Raw genomic sequence first — 17,913 nt, 5'->3', positions numbered from 1 at the left:
TGGCCGAGCACGTTCTGAGTTTTTGTTTTGATTGCAGCCATAGACACGATTAAAACATTTAAAAATACCAAATGCAGTCAATGATTAACCAGATGAGTTCGTGGATACTTGTTAAAACCTAATATGCAACAATACACTCAGATGAATTGGTTAAATAAGTTTGTGTTATGTATTATACAATGACTTGGTATATAACTAACAAAGAAAAAAACTCAGAACACTGTAGAATTTGACATAAAATACACGCTTAAAGTACATAGATTAAGGAAGGGACCTTGGTATGAAGACCATCTTCTTATTTTTTAACTCCACTCTTCTCAACTAGTTGTCCTTCAGTGTTATCTTATCCTGGTGACTGTTTTACCCAGGGAAAAAATAAGCTCTATTCATACATTACCAAATACTGAAATTCATTACTCAGGATGGCATTTCTTCTTACTGCATGTTTAACAACTCACAGAACCAACATTCAGTCGACTGGATCCTTGTCTTAGCATGCCCACCCACAGGGAGAAATAACTTCTGTAAACTTTCTCCTGGCTGGTCTCTACTTCAGGAATCATTATTGTTTGGGGGAATCTAATATAAATGCTATTAGCTAGGATGTCATAGACTATTGTGCCACTTTGTCATAAGCATACAAATCCAGTTTAATTTCCAGCCTGTCTACCTTGTGTATAAATATCTATTCAACGTGAAATACATAGATGAAAAAACGTTTGTTTAAATCCCCATCTTAACTGTCATCTGATGTATTTTATCAGACAGAAACAATGCAAATGTCATACACTGATTTTAAAATTGGAGATCGATGTGAACTAGAATGGCACTAAGAGAGCACATACCTCCGCCAAAGCTCAACAGTCCCCTTATGAAACCACATTTAAATTCACTTGATATGGATTTTCATTTGGATCTGCACCAGATGGCACAAACCGGTAGAGATCAGTGCCTTAAACATGCCAGATATTTTTCATTAAGATCCATGAATTATTCTCTGAGTAACAAAGATGTTACAAAACTCCCCATCTTACAATGTTTAAGAAAAAGAGAAAATGAAACATCCTGGATCCTACCTCTGATCCTTATCCAAAATACAATTTGGCAATGGCTAAGTGCCTCACCCATACCACTTCCCTCTACCAGGTTTTGTGGTTATCCGCCCAGTAGGTTTTTGCGTGGTTGTCGGACAAACAAATCGCAAAAATAAAGTCCTTTGCGCATGTAACATTACATACTAACTATATATTAAAATACAGAATAGGTGCTTTACAGGAAAGAGACACGAAGACAAAACATTTATTGTTGTGCAATCCATTACAGTACAAATACAAAATACAATGAACCAAGGTTCAAAGGTTAAAGGAAAGATTTCCAGTCTATGACATAGCAGCATATTATGGCACTCCTTGGAGAGTGTGAATCATCGTTATATATATCTAACCTTAATTTTACAACGCAATCACATTACTGTGGTTCTGAACGGCCAAATGATTAACAAAGTCCAACTATGTTAGACTATTTGGTCTAGGGCACATGATTGTTGAACAGACAGTAGTGATAGCAAATTTAGCAATAAAATAAAGATTTTTTCCTAACTACAATCAACACTGTAATCATCCCTTAAAGCTGATATTGGCATTTTTTAAATTTTCTATGGCTGTTTTTCACATTGCACAACAATCAGCCCTCAGCCATCTGACCAAGTCTTCAAACAGGCACTGACCCAGATCTCTGCTGAACAGAGACTCTTCCACCATGATGGTTATTCAAGTCCTCTCAGCTCCACAGTTCAGCTGCGTGATCCCTCTTTAGGCCAGCAGGTAGCATCAGGAACATTCACATATTAATGGCAACGTGACTCCACCAGTGGTTTTTAATTTGAACTTGAGAGAAGAAACATATCCAAAGTCCATCAAGTCCGTCACAGTTCCGTGAGGCAATATGAAAAATATAGGACACAATATCGACTAACAATCCCTGAGGAGCTGATGCTCGGCTCAAACAGACAGGGTTGGGATGAGGTTGGAGTCACACTTTGGGCCACACAGACGTACAGCTGATTGAAACTGTACTCCTGCAGCTCCTAGTCGGCAGGATGCTCCGGACACGAGCGATTCACTTCGAACCACTCGTCTATACACCTGAAACAAGAAGAGCAGGACATTTTGTTGCATGTGATCAGAGGGATTTTAAAGGAAAAAAACCTAAGACATTAAATCTGAGGTATAAGTCGCCAGTTACTTCAATCTGATTGGATTCTGCTGCAACACTGTTTACCCCATGAGACTCCAGAAGTGTTTTGTTGACTAAAACACTTCACCTACCCCTCCGTCGGCATAGTTGTGAGTGGATAATGAAAGAATGTAGTATTTTCTCTGAACCATCCCTTTAAACATTGACTTTTTGAGTGTCACTTTAACAAAGTTTTTATATTAATTATTTAAAGATGGCTGTAGTTTTATATTTTAAGTACAGACATGAAAATCCACTTTTATTCAAGTATATTTTATATTACACCTATAACAATGATATTTCTCTGTTATTGTTATAATTTTTAAGTTTAAAACTAACAGTAAACACACTGGATTTGTGGCCCTGATTCCACCATTGTCCCGAAAAACCTTCTTCTTACTATTATCTAAGACCTATTCATTTTGTTAATTCATATTTTTGTGATTTCTATAAAAGAGTTGGGTTTGTATTCAATTTTTTTTTTCAATTCAACTCCCATACAATGCATTGTAGAATTACTAGGTCCAGTAATATTGTGTATTAAAAAGTTTGACGTGATTTTGGAAATATGCTATTATTTGCATTCTCGCCTAAATTGTAATAAGATGATTAAATCAGTTTACTCATGCAGTTTTTATGTGTGTGTTTGTTACCCTTTATGGTAGATACAGAGGCAGGGCAGTCTGGCAATGGTGTCTCCCTGCTCCAGCTCCTCTAAACAGACGGCACATTCCCCAGAGTCTCTGGACAGGATGTCCTCTGAGAAAGACAATACAGAGACAAACTGAGCAAGAAGCCATCTCGCACACCAAACCCCGTATGAGAGTTTCCGACAAGGCACTGAATCCTGCCTAACCACCAGTATAACCTTTGGTACCATAATGTCATCTGTCATATGGGCACAGATGTTCCAAATCCTCATCTCTGATCAGATAAGAACCGGGAACGTTTTCTAACAGTTTTCTTTTTAATGTTACATGTTAATCTGCATGATCAGCTGTTACTGGCCCTACGGTCAATACCTGAGGCGAATGACTACTAGCTTAGACTTTTTTAGATGAATCCCATAAAACAGGAAAAATGTACTCTGAAAATATTTTTAGTTGAAGGATAAAGCCATGATTGTATAAGTTTAACACATCTGTTCGCATTTGTGATAAGTTAAGACAAAAGCTGCCTGTATATACGACAGTTGAGGTCAGGAAGTTTCCAAATGCAGAAGGTGCATGTAGAGACAGCCGTGTTTCTACAGACAGATGTGTTTGTCTTTCCTGTTTGTGTGCACGTGGGTGTGCACAGCACAGGTGTTCACACACAGTCTGCTTCCTTTTCATGCTGTTCTATATAAAATCCTCAAGCAGGTGCGTTTCTGTAGATATGAGATCTTCATAAAAGTCAATATAACGATTAAATAATGCAAAATAAACATTAACTCATAATTACAACCACAGTCAAGTTGTAAAAACAATATGGCAATTTATTATAAGTACAGTACATTTAATTACTTGTACTTGATTACTACACAACCATTATGTGCTTATCCTTCGACACCGTTACATTCACTGAGACAAACACTTCATCTTCTACTCCATAATGTTTAACTGACAGCTTGAGTTAAAAGCTACCTTTCAGATTAAGATTCATGAAAAAACTATGATGATTATATAGGATTTTAGAAACAATGCATTATTAGTGAATTTACTAAAAAACTATAAATAAGATCATTCAACAATATTCTTACCATGCAAATCATTAAAAAGAAGTGAACAAAGTAATGTAATAGAGGTGATAATCAGATGATTTAATAAACTATTTATACATGGGTGTTGGGACTGTCAGACAGGTCCTATAATAAATAAGAAGGATCACAAAATGATTAACTTTTCTGCCAATTATCACATTTTAATTCTTCCTCTTGGCTTCCTGTTGAATACTGGATGTTTTATCTCTTCAGAACTATGAAAATCTTCTCTAGAGCCACTGTTTGGTTTTTCCATTCTAGGTTTCTGCAGAAATATGGCAGTGCATCATGATCTGTGAGGCTGAAAACAGTATTTTGCTAAACTCTCGTTGAAGGCTTCAGGTCTGTTACATGTCAGTACAGTACTAATGGGGAGTACACAGCCCCATTAGTGAAGCTAGGTAACTAGTGAAAGGAATATTTCACCCACTTTTAGGCCCTTGTGGTGTCATCCAAGTGTCTGCAAGCCCCGACATGCATATTGCATTTTCGACTCGAAACAAGGTCATTTCCAATGTGTTTTACACATAAAAGTCTACCAGAAGTGGCTGAGCCAGCACACGTTAGCATTTCTGATTCTCCCTGAATGCACCATGTCGGAAGATATCAGCAGACGTGTAGGCTTTAAAATATGGTGTAAACTTGGACATACTTACACTTGGATGACACCACAGGAACAGTATTGAGGCATGCTATGTTTTTTTTTTACATCTGAAGATAAAACCCTAATATCTTCAGTTGTATTTGATTGGACTGCTACCTGGCTGCTATGCTGTTCACCCATAAAACTCCAGAAGGGTTTTCTGGACTCAAACACTTCACTGATGGGAGTTGGTGGGCTATGTCAGTTTGCGTTAGCCTGCTCTTGCTAGCTTTTACAGGATTACCAACCCTAGCTTTAATGAAGAATCTTGCTGTTTTGCTAATGTTGCTTCTTTCCCCTGTGGAAAAAGTCTGGTGTTAACCTTCTTGGCATTGCCGTTGTCCTGTTTCACATGTTGTCTTTTTTTAAGCAAAAGATTAACCAGTAAACTGAGGAATGAAGGGTGTCACAGGTTTCTGTGGCTACAAACAAACACCATCTGCTTCAGCTCTCACAATCACCCACCCTCCTGCTCCTTCAGCCCTGATTACTTACTGTTGTAGGTGAGGCGTGTTTTGCTGAAACACATAAGCAGGTGCTTCTCTATTTCATCCGACCCCATAAACTTGGAGCAGACGGGGCAGTGGAAGCCTGGCAAAAAGAAAAAAATCACAACACAAAGACAAGAGCATGAGGAACCAGATGTGGCCGCGTCTGTCTCATAACCTTCTATTGATATGTACACAGGAGAGGGCGTGGGACTGTCTGCATGAGCTGAATCTGAAAGAGCCCTACATTACCTAACACCTGCATGCTCCCTCTATCTGTTTAAACAATCTGTAACAATCTGCTTACCTAATCAAACAATCTGTCGGTATCGTCACTCATTACAATCTGACTATAAATACCTCCCCAAGCTGGCATTGCTTCTTATTTATTGCACCATGTTTGAGATTTCGTTTATCAGAATACTTTCATTAATAATTCCTAATTTGACCAACATGTACAGTAGACAGCCTGCCCGACCCCGCGCACCGCCTCAGCTGCGCAAAGATTAATAAGCCAGGAGCTGCTTGACTTGACATAAGCTGACCGCCTGTTTGACGTTATAACACCGCGGTCAGGAAAAGGATAACAACTGTGTCATGGATGCAGGCAGTCATTATCTCCGTGGCTGCTGTGAAACTCATGCTTGTGTCATGTGTTTGCCCGGGGGAGGTGAGAAAGTGGAAGGAGCCCGTGGACATAATGTCAGGGCCCATCAGGTCAAAATCACACGGATCTAATGAGGAAAGATTATTGATGAGGTTAGTAAGGATGAGACATCCTCATTAAGGAAGCTGACGGACTGAAGCGGGGATTAAATTTAGCCGCACCCTTGTTGTCCATGTTGAGCTGCAAGATGAGGAAATTGGGAGTGTGTGTCATTTCCAAGAGGTTCAACAGCAATAAGAGTATACAGGAAAACATAATTAAACTATAGGTCTTTTGTTATGGAGCATTTGTTTGTCAGCGACAGGGACGTTAAAGGGGTCAAACGGTCCTGTTGTGTTCGTTTGAGCTGTGTATTGTTGTGGTCTGGTCTAGAGACGTTGAGAAACTGTTCGACTTGTGGGTTCAGGAAGTTTGAGTGTGTGTGTGTGTGTGTGTGTGTGTGTGTGTGTGTGTGTGTGTGTGTGTGTGTGTGTGTCAGGCAATGTCTAACCAGCAGGAAGCTCTTATCTGCTGACCTACATTATGCAGTCTTCCCTCTCAGCTGGAGTGAAAAACAGGCTAGTTTTGCAAGACAAAGAAAGAAAAAAAAGAAAAAGAAGAAAGACTGCCATAAAGAGCAGTGCTTTACAGTACAGCCACCTGTGGCTACAATAAAAGTAAAAGTGCAAAAACAAAGGGCTCAGTCCTTGTTCAGCTAATACAATATTCCAGATATCATGTGTCAAATGGAAAAACACTGAGCAGAGCAGACCAAGTGTACATATTATGGTATCTTGTAGGAGGGCCATAACCATATGGTAGCAAACATGAAGAAACATGTCGACTCTGAATGCACACTGGATCCCACACAGTATAAAGACCTCGAATTACAGCTCTCCCACATGACACTGTACAAATTGGAGATAAATGAGATAAGAGCAAGAACAATGAAGTCAGTATTCTTATTTTTGAAGACGGAAAAAACGTTGCTCGCTGTGAGTGCACCCCAGGGACATTAAATATGGCATATTAACAAGAACCTTCCAAGAGTTGCCTTCTTGAATTTGTGGATATTCTGAATTTGCATCGAGTCTTACCTCCCAGCAGGTGAGGAGACAAGTGAGCCGGTAAGGAGCCTATAAGCAGCCTGTGGCCCTCAGGAGGCAGCCGGCCCTCATCGTCCCCATCAGTGCCATCCAGACTCTGATTGAGTACGTGCGACCCCGACCTGCCGCCTGCTGGTATGTTGAGCCCGGAGCTGGTGGGCCCTCCACCAGTGTAACGAATCCTGGGGCCATCGGGTCCGTTCGTGTACCTGAACCCCGCGATCCTCTCCCCGCCGCTGGAGTTGCTGGATGGGAGATCGGAGCTGGAATAAGCCCGAGTTCTGCCATCAAATACGGGGCTGCTCTGCTTGGCCCCCATGCTGCCTCAGGCGTTCCTCCTCTTGGCTTTGAGTGCGCGTCTAAGTTTCCTAACCACGACACATGGTCACGGTGAGTCCTGAAGAGCTGACACCAACACAGCAGGTCAAACCTGAACCACGGACAACAACAACAACAACAACAACAGAGGCTCGCTCGCACATCTCAAAGTTCCAGGTGCGCCCTGTGCGTAAAGTGCGCACTCACTGACGCATAACTTAATATCCAAATGGTTTTGTTTTTTTCTTGGCCGTGCCCTTCCCCTTTTTTCCCCCAACAATGGAAAAATAACAAAAATAAAATCTCTTCAGTTCAACGTTTTCAGCGTCTCCGCTTCATGCGAGCACACAGGCGCGTGTGTTGACCCACAGCTCGTCTGGTTCAAGTTTGTTTTTGTCCTCAACTGTGCTCGTCTGCGAAGAAAAATAAAAGTCAGCCCTCCTCCCTGTGTGAGGCAGCTCCATCATAACAACTACAGTCCACCAGAACAGGATCAGCGCGCTTTCACAATAAAAGTATTCAACTCGGCAAAAACAAATGAAAACAAAAAACGGAAGTATCATTCAGTTCCCTGTACTGAGAAAAAACGGAACTGAATATAATATCTGGGGCTATTATTGACCTCAAATTATACATACAAATATAACAACTTTAGACATATATAATAATAGGTCTATATTCGGTCTCTCTATACAGTTATCGTATATATGTAGTAAATTGTATCATAAATAAAAAAAGGAAAATGTTATGTTGATAGATATATTCTTGAATCACTACTTATGATGTAGTATAACACTACTAGTAATAATCATAATAATCATAATAATGAGAATAATGATAATAATAGTTAATAAACTAGTTGAATCCTTTTGCACAAGCTCATTATATAAATATATTCTTAATTATGGCAAATACATTATTATTATTTTCGAAATTACACATTTGTACAATATAATGTAAATCAAATATCTTACGTGTAGTGACGTTTTTATTATTTTTATTTTTTTATAATTATTATTATCATCGTTATTATTATTGTTATCATTATACTGCTTTCAGTCAGTGATGTAACCGGAACGCTTTTCAATGTATACCGCTGATGCTTTTACTTTGAAGGCAGGATTATCGCTTCCTGCGCAGGCCCTCCCAGACGATAGCTTGACGCAGCGTTGAGTGTGCGCGTCAGGTGGCCCGTGACGTCAACCCCAGGAACAGCAGCGGGCTGTTGGCACAGCAGCAGGTCACCAGTCCACTGTGCGATATGAAAGGGCCTCCATGTTGAACGCCTTGTGGTTCCATTAACTCCAGGACATTAAGAAAGAAAAAATAAAACCCACGGACGCCTGAGGAATGCTCTGTTCACACGGTTTATTGAACGACTTCACACACGTCGGCGGCCAAACAGAGGATACACTGTATGAGAAACATTCAAAGAGGCAATAAAAAGACAAAAACTTTTACAAGCCGGGATAAATATGATACAGTCTTGCAGTGTGGATGGAGCAGTGGAGGGCGAAGGGGGCCTGAAGCGTGGCAGTGCACTGGATGGGACATACAACAACACACTGTCAGTTTAGAAAGAACAGGGCAGGCAGGAGGGGGGGGGGGGCACCACTAATGTTTTCCCTTCCCCTGAGATATCATTCGGGGGGGTGGTTGTGGGTGTGCACTCGTCAAAATCAACGGCCGGGAGGAACCTCGAGAGGCGCAGATCGATTCAAAACAACACACACACAGAAGAGAAAGTGGGCGGGGCTTGTCTCGTCAGATTGTGCTCAGGGATGAGGGAAAAACTGGGAACCACAAAAGGCAACCAGGAAGAAGACAGGACAGCAGAACTAAGGGTGTCATGTGAAAGCAAGACACCCAGCCAGGGGAGGGTTTCATCTCCAGCATGAGCCTTCGTTGTGACGGTCATGATGAGATAGTAACACCGATTCAAAAAATCCCCATGAGGTGACTTTTAACGCTCGGCACGCTAAGAGACGCGCCACCCAAGTGTGACCTATGTTACTGCAAACTATTTTAGCCGTGAGTTTGAAACGGGAACCTCTGAGAGCAGCTTCACCTGAAACCACGTAACAGCTCTGCACCCTCGCTCCTCCGCTCCCTCCGTCTCTCCCTCCGTGAAGTGGAAAGTTCTGCCCCTCTGTTGTTGCGCTACACGTCCCTCCTTCCTCGCCTCCTAGCGTCACTCCCATTGCCCCAAACAAATACCGCGAACCGTTGGTTTTCCCCTGTGTATGTTTCGTCTGCATGCAGCCCTCCGTGACAATACACGGGTAGAGAAAGTAGATTATCTGTCACATTCATCTCCAGAGCCACGAGGGGGAAGTGTGTATCTGACTACTGTCTCTGCATAACAAAGCCAAGGCCGAGGCCGATATTGCTGTGCTGTGGAACTTTAACTAACCGAATGGTGAATGATTATGATTCTTGCATTGTACATGGCTACAGCTCACGTAGCCAGTGTGTTTGTGTGTGTGTGTGTGTGTGCATGTTTATGTTTGTGTGTGTGTGTGTGTGTGTGTGTTCAGTAGGGGGCAACAAAGTGCTATGGTGTGCACTCTTTGGGAAGCAAAGCCACTGAGACATTCAAGAACATGGTGGTGCATTTTTAGCAAGTTGACTACGTGTTTGTGTGTGTGTGTGTGTGTTGGGATAAGAGGCCCAGGGCTCGTGATCAGCTCTACCCGCAGCTGCAGGGCCCCCTTTTTGGGTCTCATCACTGCTGACTGACCCCCATCTGCTGTTGGTCCGGCCCTGGTTCCCCCTCCATGTCAGTTTGGTAATGCTCAAAACTGTCGTCTTCTAAGTCTGGAAGGCCAAGGAGCTGGCAGAGAAAGAGAGAGACAAGGACCATCGTTGAAGATTGTGTTAAAATACAGTTTCTTCCTGTCTTGTACAAAAGCTGTTTAATGAGGTCTTTTATCAGCAAACAGGCACACAGGAGTTAGAACATGAAGAAAGACCAACGGCCTAATCTCAGCTCGACACACTGTACATGCATTACACTAAGAAACAACGATCCCTGAAAATACCCTCGATTCATTTTTGATTTACTCCTGAAAACACATCAGTCACTTTAAACGAAGAGAATGAGATTGATAACGCTCTATCTGTACAGTAAATATGCAGCGGAGCAGTGCAAAGGAACCTGAGTCTGATGCATTTTATCATTCTATATATTCCAAAAGCTGGTAGTTAAAAATCGAGTTGAGGAGTGACGATAATTTTGGCGTCCTCTCACTTTTTTCCAAAAAGATGCAAATGAAAACGTTCTGTCTTTCCAACCTGGGCAGACTTCAGGAACAAGGAGAATTTCATGTGCTTGAATTTCAGACCACAAAAACTAACATTACGTGCAAAGATCATGAGGCTCACTAGTGACTCACTGACTACTAATTAATATGTTTAATCTCCTGTAATTCGACACAAAACCAGAGTTACATGTGTGGATTATGTGCTTTTATGTGCTTGGGCTGTTTCTCGTTCGTTCTTGTTGTTAGCCAGGCTCGGTGTTCAAACTTCGTGCTAAGCTGGGCTAACCACAGCACAGACATGACAGTTGTATTTATCTTTAAGCAAAAAAGTGATCTCTATATGTAAATCTTTTGAGGAGGGATATTATTTGGGAGTTTACCTACTGAATTTACTATAGACAGTAAACCCTGGTTCCTAAAATGTGGAATTATTCCTTTACATTGAATCATGTTGTTTAGCAAATATCTGTTGACTTGGACCAGTGTAATGTATACATCCATAACATATTTGGAGGATTGAAAGATCTATCCTGGAAGTATGTAATTGGTTTTCACAGATTTGGGTGGAATTATTGCAAATTTAGATGTCCATCCAATGTTTCTTGTTAATATATCGAGTTCTCTGAATGGATTATTAGAATGACCAATGGGGCAAAAACCCAAGAAATAACCACATTTTCAGATTTCAGAGTGGAGTTGGACCTGATGTTTTTCATTTGTATCAGTATTGTAAAAGACCGAGCCACAGCGAGCAGAGGTCACTGTGCTGGTGGTGATGGAGCGATGATGATGACGAGGATGATGATAAATGTGTCACCGCTTGTTTGGTTCCTTACAGGCCTGAAGGACGTGAAGACCTTCTCCAGCACCTCCAGTAGAGTCTTCTTCCCGCAGGAGGAGATGTAGTCCTGGGCCAGCTGCAGGAAGGGAAGGCAGTCCTCGCTCTCGCTCCACACGTGCTAGAAACACAGAGAAACATCCCACCTGAGCTGTGACAAAAAAAACACTACAACTATATGTTGGGCTGAATAGCGACATACTGACAACATACATTTTCTCAAGAACAAACAATGGTGGCGGTTTGCAACAAGATACACAAACATTAGAATATTTACATTGGCGCATACAGTGTGAGAACACAAGTGAAACACACAAAGACATAGCTAAACCCCTCATTACAGAACTGGATTTCTTAATTATAGGACTTTTTTGAGACTTAAGGCAACTTCCATACTGTAAATTAACATCATACTAATGTGTACCTGTACACATGAGTGTAATCACTTGCAATGAAGGCCAGATCAGAAATACATTTGCATCCTTATTGCCAATAAAACCGTATTAAGTCTTGATAAGTTCTTGATATCAGACATAAGATTGCTTGTTGGATTAAAATAAACTTCCTCATTAGTTCACATATACTTCAAAGCACTTACAGGAAGTGTTAGATAATCATCGCTGATTCGGGAAAGGCAATTGGAGCAATTTCTTAGCACTTGGATTTATTGTTGTTCAATCCGAGTCTAAAGGCCGCACTATTTGGTTATGTATCAGCATGGGTTATTAAGGGTGTGTGGCCAAGTGTGCAGAATGATGTGGGGCAAATAACCAGCATGTGTAAAACCAACTAGATGCTCTTACTGGCATTTTGGTGACTTTAAGATGAAAATCATTGGTTTAAATATTTGTATACAGTGTTAAATTGTTTATGCCTTGAATTTGGGATTAATTGATAGTTAACCGAAATCTTATTGTAATTTAACAGATTTTGGGAGCAGTTCAAATATTTTGTCTTGGTAGAAAAACCCTAAAATGTACAAAATTAAGTTCATAGGGGTTAATGAATGCCACTAATAATATATTTGAAAAACTGCATGTATTTTAATTTATTGCTGTTTATGCATGATTTAAGGGCTAAAGGGTTAAAATACCATTAAATTAGCACAGTTTTAATGTGTGTGTGTGTGTGTGTGTTTTCATGTTTTTTTTTTGCAATTCTGATTGTTTTTTATTTAATTAATTAATGGAATTTAAGGTGAGCAGTGGAGGAGACACAATTTAAAGTGAGAATGTAAGAGTCACATGGGAGTGGTGCAAAAAGCTGTCAGGTTAAAATGTAACCACCGACTTGCAGACATGGCTGCTGTCGTGCTCTCTCCAGCGCTCACTGTTCAGGCATATTTGCTCCACTTTGACACTGATGGATGGACTCTCACATGAAGGCGTGTCTCTGCAGCACAGGCCTCAGATGATCAAAGGCAAAATAGCAAATCCAATTGTTCTTGTTTTTCTGCTATGCTGGCTCACATGACCTGCATGAGTGAAAACTGCTAAAACATACCCTGGGGCGGTGTGACAGAGCTGTGATGTGCAGCTGCACAGTTTTCATTGTCTGCCTGGTCTCACAACGCTCCCTAGTGGACAGACTACTGCGTTGGGCGTACACAGTTCTGGGAAAAACAAGATGAAATGAGCAGGAATATGAATGCACATGTGCGTGTGTGCATGTGTGTGTGTGTGAGAAAGAGAGAGAGAGAGAGAGACAGAGAGAGAGAGAGAGACAGCATGTGAGACGTCCTGCTGCTACCAGTATTGTTTGAGCAAGAGTAACCAGATCTCTGGAATCCTGCAGAGAGGAGTTATTAGTGAGCATGCAGCCCAGTGTGTGTACGTGTGTATGTGTATGTGTGTGTGTGTTTGTGTGTGTGTGTGTGTGTGTGCAGCCCGGCCCCTCTGTCTGTGGGACAGTTAAAGCCAAACCTGCAAACCCATTACCCAGGCACAGTCAGTGCAACATATCATTTGTTACAAGCTGAACAGACGCCATGGCTCTCGGGTCATCTCCATCTGCTCCCCCCGGCCCTGTTTGCCCCTGGCACTGAGCGGGAGGAGGAGCTTCAGGACTCATTACACCACAACTGCACCACACTGATACATGATTTACAGACTGGTGACAAGGGAAAAACCAGAGAAAACACAACACAACAAAAAATAGCAAATGGGTTACCTCCACATGAGGAGGGCCACTACTCAACCGATTTCATGATATTTTGAGGAGAGGTGTAGCATGACCCAGGAAAGATCCCATCACATTTTGGTGTTGATTCTAATCTGGGTGCACATCCAAGACTAGTTTTCACTTTGTTTAACCTTGTGAGATTACAACATTGTCGTTGATTATTCCGAGAATAATTCATGGATGAATGGATCTTGATATTAAACATTTGGATCTAGTGCCTCGTTTCCCAAACTGGGGTACATGTACTCCCAGGGGTACGCGAAGTGGTTCAGGGGGTACATGGGGAGAACATTTTATTTGCGTTTTCAAAGTGAAAAAGCCCATTACATTTTCAAACTGAGCTATAAATAATCATGCATTATTAAATAGTCTATATAGCAAAGTCGCATTGCCAAAAATACTCATGTATACCCATATTCAGCAAAATAATTACACTGCCAATAAAAGTTACAGGTAGGTTAGTGACCGTTAGTAAAAACGAGGGATGGGCATAATTAATCGACAATCGATTAATTGATCCTTAAGAATTTCCTAGATGACAGATGACATTTTTTTTTGGGATTTAGATGTGGTTTTAAACTGGGGGTTTTTGGCCTTGGCTAGGGTGTTCATTAGGTATTCAAGTTATTCATGGTACAGTTAAGCAATTAGCATCAAGTCATGCCCTGCGGCGTGTTTTAAAATTCTGAGCAGGTCCAGCCGATTCTGATTCTGAATCAAGGTGGCAGAGCGGAGAGATCTAAGTCACTTTGAAAGAGACGTCATCATTGGGGCACAGACAGACTCAACTATCATCTGAACTGTGACTAAGGTGACATCTGTGTTTATATCTATGTTGTGAGTTAGAAGTGTCAGATATTGTATTTAATAGCTCCCACATGATAAACCATGATGCTCATACGCTAATGCGACATGTAAGGAAAAACGGAGGTAAATGCATATGTAGGTTAAAGACCTGAAGGCATAACCCCTGTAGTGAGGGGTTCCAGTGGCTCTGCATGGGGCAGCATTTGGCCTCCATGATTTGCTTCCACCTGCCCCCTTGAAGGGAAGGTAACTGGAACAGAAATGCAAAGTTGACCTTTATCTGAGACACTTCTATCTTAAATGACAAATCCCAGAATGACAATGACCCCATCCATAGGGCACAAGGGGTCAGAGAATGGTTTGATGAAGCGACTCATTTGTTTTGGCCCTCACAGCCACCAGATCGTAAGGTATTGCATAGACAGCACTCTCCACCAACATCATCAATATCTTTTGAAGAATTGTGATCATACAGACTTGTTATCATACATACAGAGTCAATGCCAAGGAGCACCGGAGCTGCTGTGGAGATAAAACAAACAGAACATAAAAAGTTAAACTTTCAGTGTTTATTTGTGTGTCTGCAAATGTGTATTTCAAATCTACACTCATTAATATCTATAGTGCCAGAGCACTTTCCTCAAGTGTGTTTCCCTACAAATAATACTAACACTGGTCTGTAAAGGTGAATATTATCGACATGCTCCCTGTATTTTAATTTAATTTTGTTGCCTATTTTGTTCTGTTTTATAGTTTCATGTGTTCTCTTGTCTTCTTCATTCTGATGCTTCTGCTGCTGTAACAAGTGAAATTCCCCAGCATGGGATCTAAAAGGTTTGTCTTATCTTATTTTATCTTATATAACATTGTCTTATCTTATCTTATCTTATCTTATTATATCCTACCTTGTATCATCTCATCTCATCTTATTTTACCTTGCCTTATCGAATCTTGATGTAACCTATCCTATCCTATCTTATCTTATCTTATCTTATCTTATCTACTTTATTTTATTTTATCTTAGCTTGTCTTATTTCATTATCGACCTCTTGTACTTTTTAGGTCAGTGGATTGACTGTGGAGAAGTATCTGTGGGCAGCATTGTATGTGAATTGGAACTTTTAGGCAACAAACATTAAGAGCATTAAACTAATATAATACTATAAAGTTACACTATTGATGGATGGGGAAAAGGAATTAAACAATACAAAAATATGTTTATGCTATTCTGTTGACAGAATAATTGTCTGTGGGACTTTTACTTTGAAAGTTGAAGGCCTCGTGTTTGTGGGTGGTGTGCTGTGCATGATGGTGTTGTGGGTCAGAGGGTTATCGCAGAGGATTATGATGGATGACAAAACACCATCAACACAGGAATGTGGAGGTGTTTGTGTGTGTGTGGGGGGGGCACATAAACTAAAATGACATCATTGCCTCCACTCTTGCCCAGGACCCCACTCCTCTTCTCTCCTCCATCAGCTCATCAGCAGGAAAAACCAGCAGGGAAAACCCCACCTCGACACAAACACACACACGCGCGCGCGCACACACACTCACACAGAGGCCCTGCAGAAAAGCGCACTCACGAAGCTGTCGGTGCCGCCGGGACACAGCACGTAGAAGGAGACGCCGGGCTCTGCGTAAAAGTCCAGCCGCCTCTCGTCGTCCTCCTCGGCGAAGATGAGGTCGAACGGGTTCCCGGAGCACCACTTCTCCGCCGCCTCCACCAGATGCTTGAACTCCATCCTCCTGTGCGGTGATCCGCGCTGCGGTGGCCCTGGCTCCGGAGCTTGGTCTCGATTTCTGTGGCCGTGGCTGTGGCGACGATGCTCAAGACGCAGATAAGAGCTGATCGGACAGCGGCAGCAGCTCCAGCAGCATCAGCAGCAGCCTCCACTAACGCATCTCCTCTAGCGCACCGTCTGCATGGCCCGGGAGCAGAGAGAGCCTGAACACCGCTGCTGCTGCTGCGCGGAGCCTGTACCGGGTCTGGTGCACGGAGCCTGTACCGGGTCTGCTGCTCATCCGCTCTCAGAGCCCCATTCCTCTCCTCTTCCTCCCCACGTCATGAAATCAGCCAGTCGGTCGCATGCATGCATACGCAGGAGGACGCTGGAAGAAACGCGATGACGAATAGAGGAGCCGGGCAGCCGTCCATAACCAGGCCTACTCCCATGCAACTTTCTCACTGACTGCAGCCTCAATGAGTGTTTCATCTGAACCTGCAGCTGACATCATGAGGGAGGCATGACATTATGCAACATGGAAAACTTATATGGAGCCATCACAAATAGATAGATTGATAGGTTAGATAGATAGATAGATAGATAGATAGATAGATAGATGTAGGTGGGTGGAAGGATGACTGTTCTAAGACATGTCTTTAAAGATTCCTTTTTTAAAAGGTCAATAATGATCTTGCAGCCTACGTTATATTATTCCTTTAATTATTCAAATAAGATAATAGTTTCACAAAATACTATAATTACAATTATCAGCATGAATTTATAATAAACTGCAGACTAATTCTGTAAATCTGTACATTGATGAGTCCCTGTATTTGCTGAGATGTGTCAGTGAAGTTCACAGGGCCAAATAAAGTTAAATGCAGAGATAACAAAGACACACACATAAACCATTAGAAGGATAATACAGGGTCCAATAAAGTGCACAAAGAGACAGACCTGTTACACAATGCCTCTTTAAACAGGATCATATTTTACTGTTTTTTGAATCCACAGACTCAGCAAACCTTACAAATGTATAGTTTATTCCACAGCTTTGGTCCTATCATTTAAAAAGCCCTTTCACCACAAGTCTTAAAATGGGTGTATGGGATCTCTGGATTAGGATTGATTACAGCTGGATATGTATGGGCCTGGTGGTGTTGTGATCCACATTCAAAAGTCAGGATTTTGAACTGAATTCTATCTATTTATCAATTTGCATTTTCATTGCAGTAGTGAGTACAGGAGGACATTGAGCATGTATAAGCATCTATAATCCTGAATGTGAGAAAACAGCTTTGAATTAACGCATATTTCTAGATTGGAAGAACCATAATTTAGAACGTTTACTATAGAGACCCCTAGGCCTGCAACTTACTGGAACCATTTATTTGGTTCAGATTGATGTTTAATCAGAGAAAGAACAACATTGTTTTGGACCAACCTGCACACGCAAACACACACTCACACACACACAAACACAAACACAAACACACAAACACACACACACACACACACACACACACACACACAACCTATGCCAGTATGCAGTGGGACGGATCTGAAAGGCGTACATTCTATGCATCCATCCAGCTCCAATTTGAATATATATAGAGCTGTTATTTGAGATGACCTCATTCTTGAACTAAGAAACAGCAGCTGACCTTTAATTCAAGATCCAATTCAATCACTTCCTGTCGAGCTTGGGGTGTAGGATGACTGCAGTTCAGTAGAAAGCTTCATAACAAGTGTTAAGTGGACCTCAATATAAGGATTACAATTCTTATACCAACAAGAGCGACTGTTTTTAATTTCCATTCAATTTATTACAGAGTTAACGCCGAATTTTTTGGGCATGTGTCCCAATAAGTTTTGGGCATCACAGACAAATGGGATTAACGAGTTGTGTTTGTTTGTGTG

General features: G+C 41.5%; 2 protein-coding genes across 3 annotated transcripts; both read right to left on the bottom strand.

Moving 5' to 3' along the window:
• Positions 1-1,279: 1,279 nt before the first annotated feature.
• LOC133972378 (E3 ubiquitin-protein ligase ZNRF2-like) lies at positions 1,280-7,632 on the bottom strand. Its single transcript, XM_062409803.1, has 4 exons — positions 6,851-7,632; positions 5,115-5,210; positions 2,889-2,994; positions 1,280-2,144 (listed from the first exon to the last, which is right to left on the bottom strand). The coding sequence occupies exons 1-4, from the start codon at positions 7,176-7,178 to the stop codon at positions 2,087-2,089; spliced, it is 588 nt and encodes a 195-aa protein (XP_062265787.1). The 5' UTR covers positions 7,179-7,632; the 3' UTR covers positions 1,280-2,086.
• A 904-nt stretch (positions 7,633-8,536) lies between these two features.
• mturn (maturin, neural progenitor differentiation regulator homolog (Xenopus)) lies at positions 8,537-16,749 on the bottom strand. Of its 2 annotated transcripts, XM_062409160.1 has the most exons (4): positions 15,853-16,749; positions 11,277-11,399; positions 9,918-10,010; positions 8,537-8,718 (listed from the first exon to the last, which is right to left on the bottom strand). In XM_062409160.1, exons 1-4 carry the CDS (start codon positions 16,009-16,011, stop codon positions 8,635-8,637), a joined length of 459 nt encoding a protein of 152 aa, XP_062265144.1. In that variant the 5' UTR covers positions 16,012-16,749; the 3' UTR covers positions 8,537-8,634. The 2 variants fall into 2 exon arrangements, with proteins under 2 accessions (XP_062265144.1, XP_062265146.1); XM_062409162.1 differs by having other exon boundaries at positions 8,575-10,010; positions 15,853-16,743.
• Positions 16,750-17,913: the final 1,164 nt, after the last annotated feature.

The sequence above is a fragment of the Platichthys flesus genome, chromosome 17 (genome assembly GCF_949316205.1).
Source record: "Platichthys flesus chromosome 17, fPlaFle2.1, whole genome shotgun sequence".
NCBI lineage: Eukaryota > Metazoa > Chordata > Actinopteri > Pleuronectiformes > Pleuronectidae > Platichthys > Platichthys flesus.
This window is presented reverse-complemented; position numbering and strand designations above follow the sequence as displayed.

Excerpts from the sequence above, each read along its gene's own strand:
- LOC133972378 (XM_062409803.1), bottom strand. The coding sequence starts at position 7,178 with ATGGGGGCCAAGCAGAGCAGCCCCGTATTTGATGGCAGAACTCGGGCT. Across the intron at positions 5,211-6,850 it reads GTCTCCTCACCTGCTGGGAG|GCTTCCACTGCCCCGTCTGC; the intron begins GTAAGACTCGAT and ends TCTTTTTGCCAG. Across the intron at positions 2,995-5,114 it reads AACACGCCTCACCTACAACA|AGGACATCCTGTCCAGAGAC; the intron begins GTAAGTAATCAG and ends TGTCTTTCTCAG.
- mturn (XM_062409160.1), bottom strand. The coding sequence starts at position 16,011 with ATGGAGTTCAAGCATCTGGTGGAGGCGGCGGAGAAGTGGTGCTCCGGG. Across the intron at positions 10,011-11,276 it reads TCTTCACGTCCTTCAGGCCT|CTCCTTGGCCTTCCAGACTT; the intron begins GTAAGGAACCAA and ends TTTCTCTGCCAG. Across the intron at positions 8,719-9,917 it reads CGGACCAACAGCAGATGGGG|TGCACTGCCACGCTTCAGGC; the intron begins GTCAGTCAGCAG and ends TGTCCCATCCAG.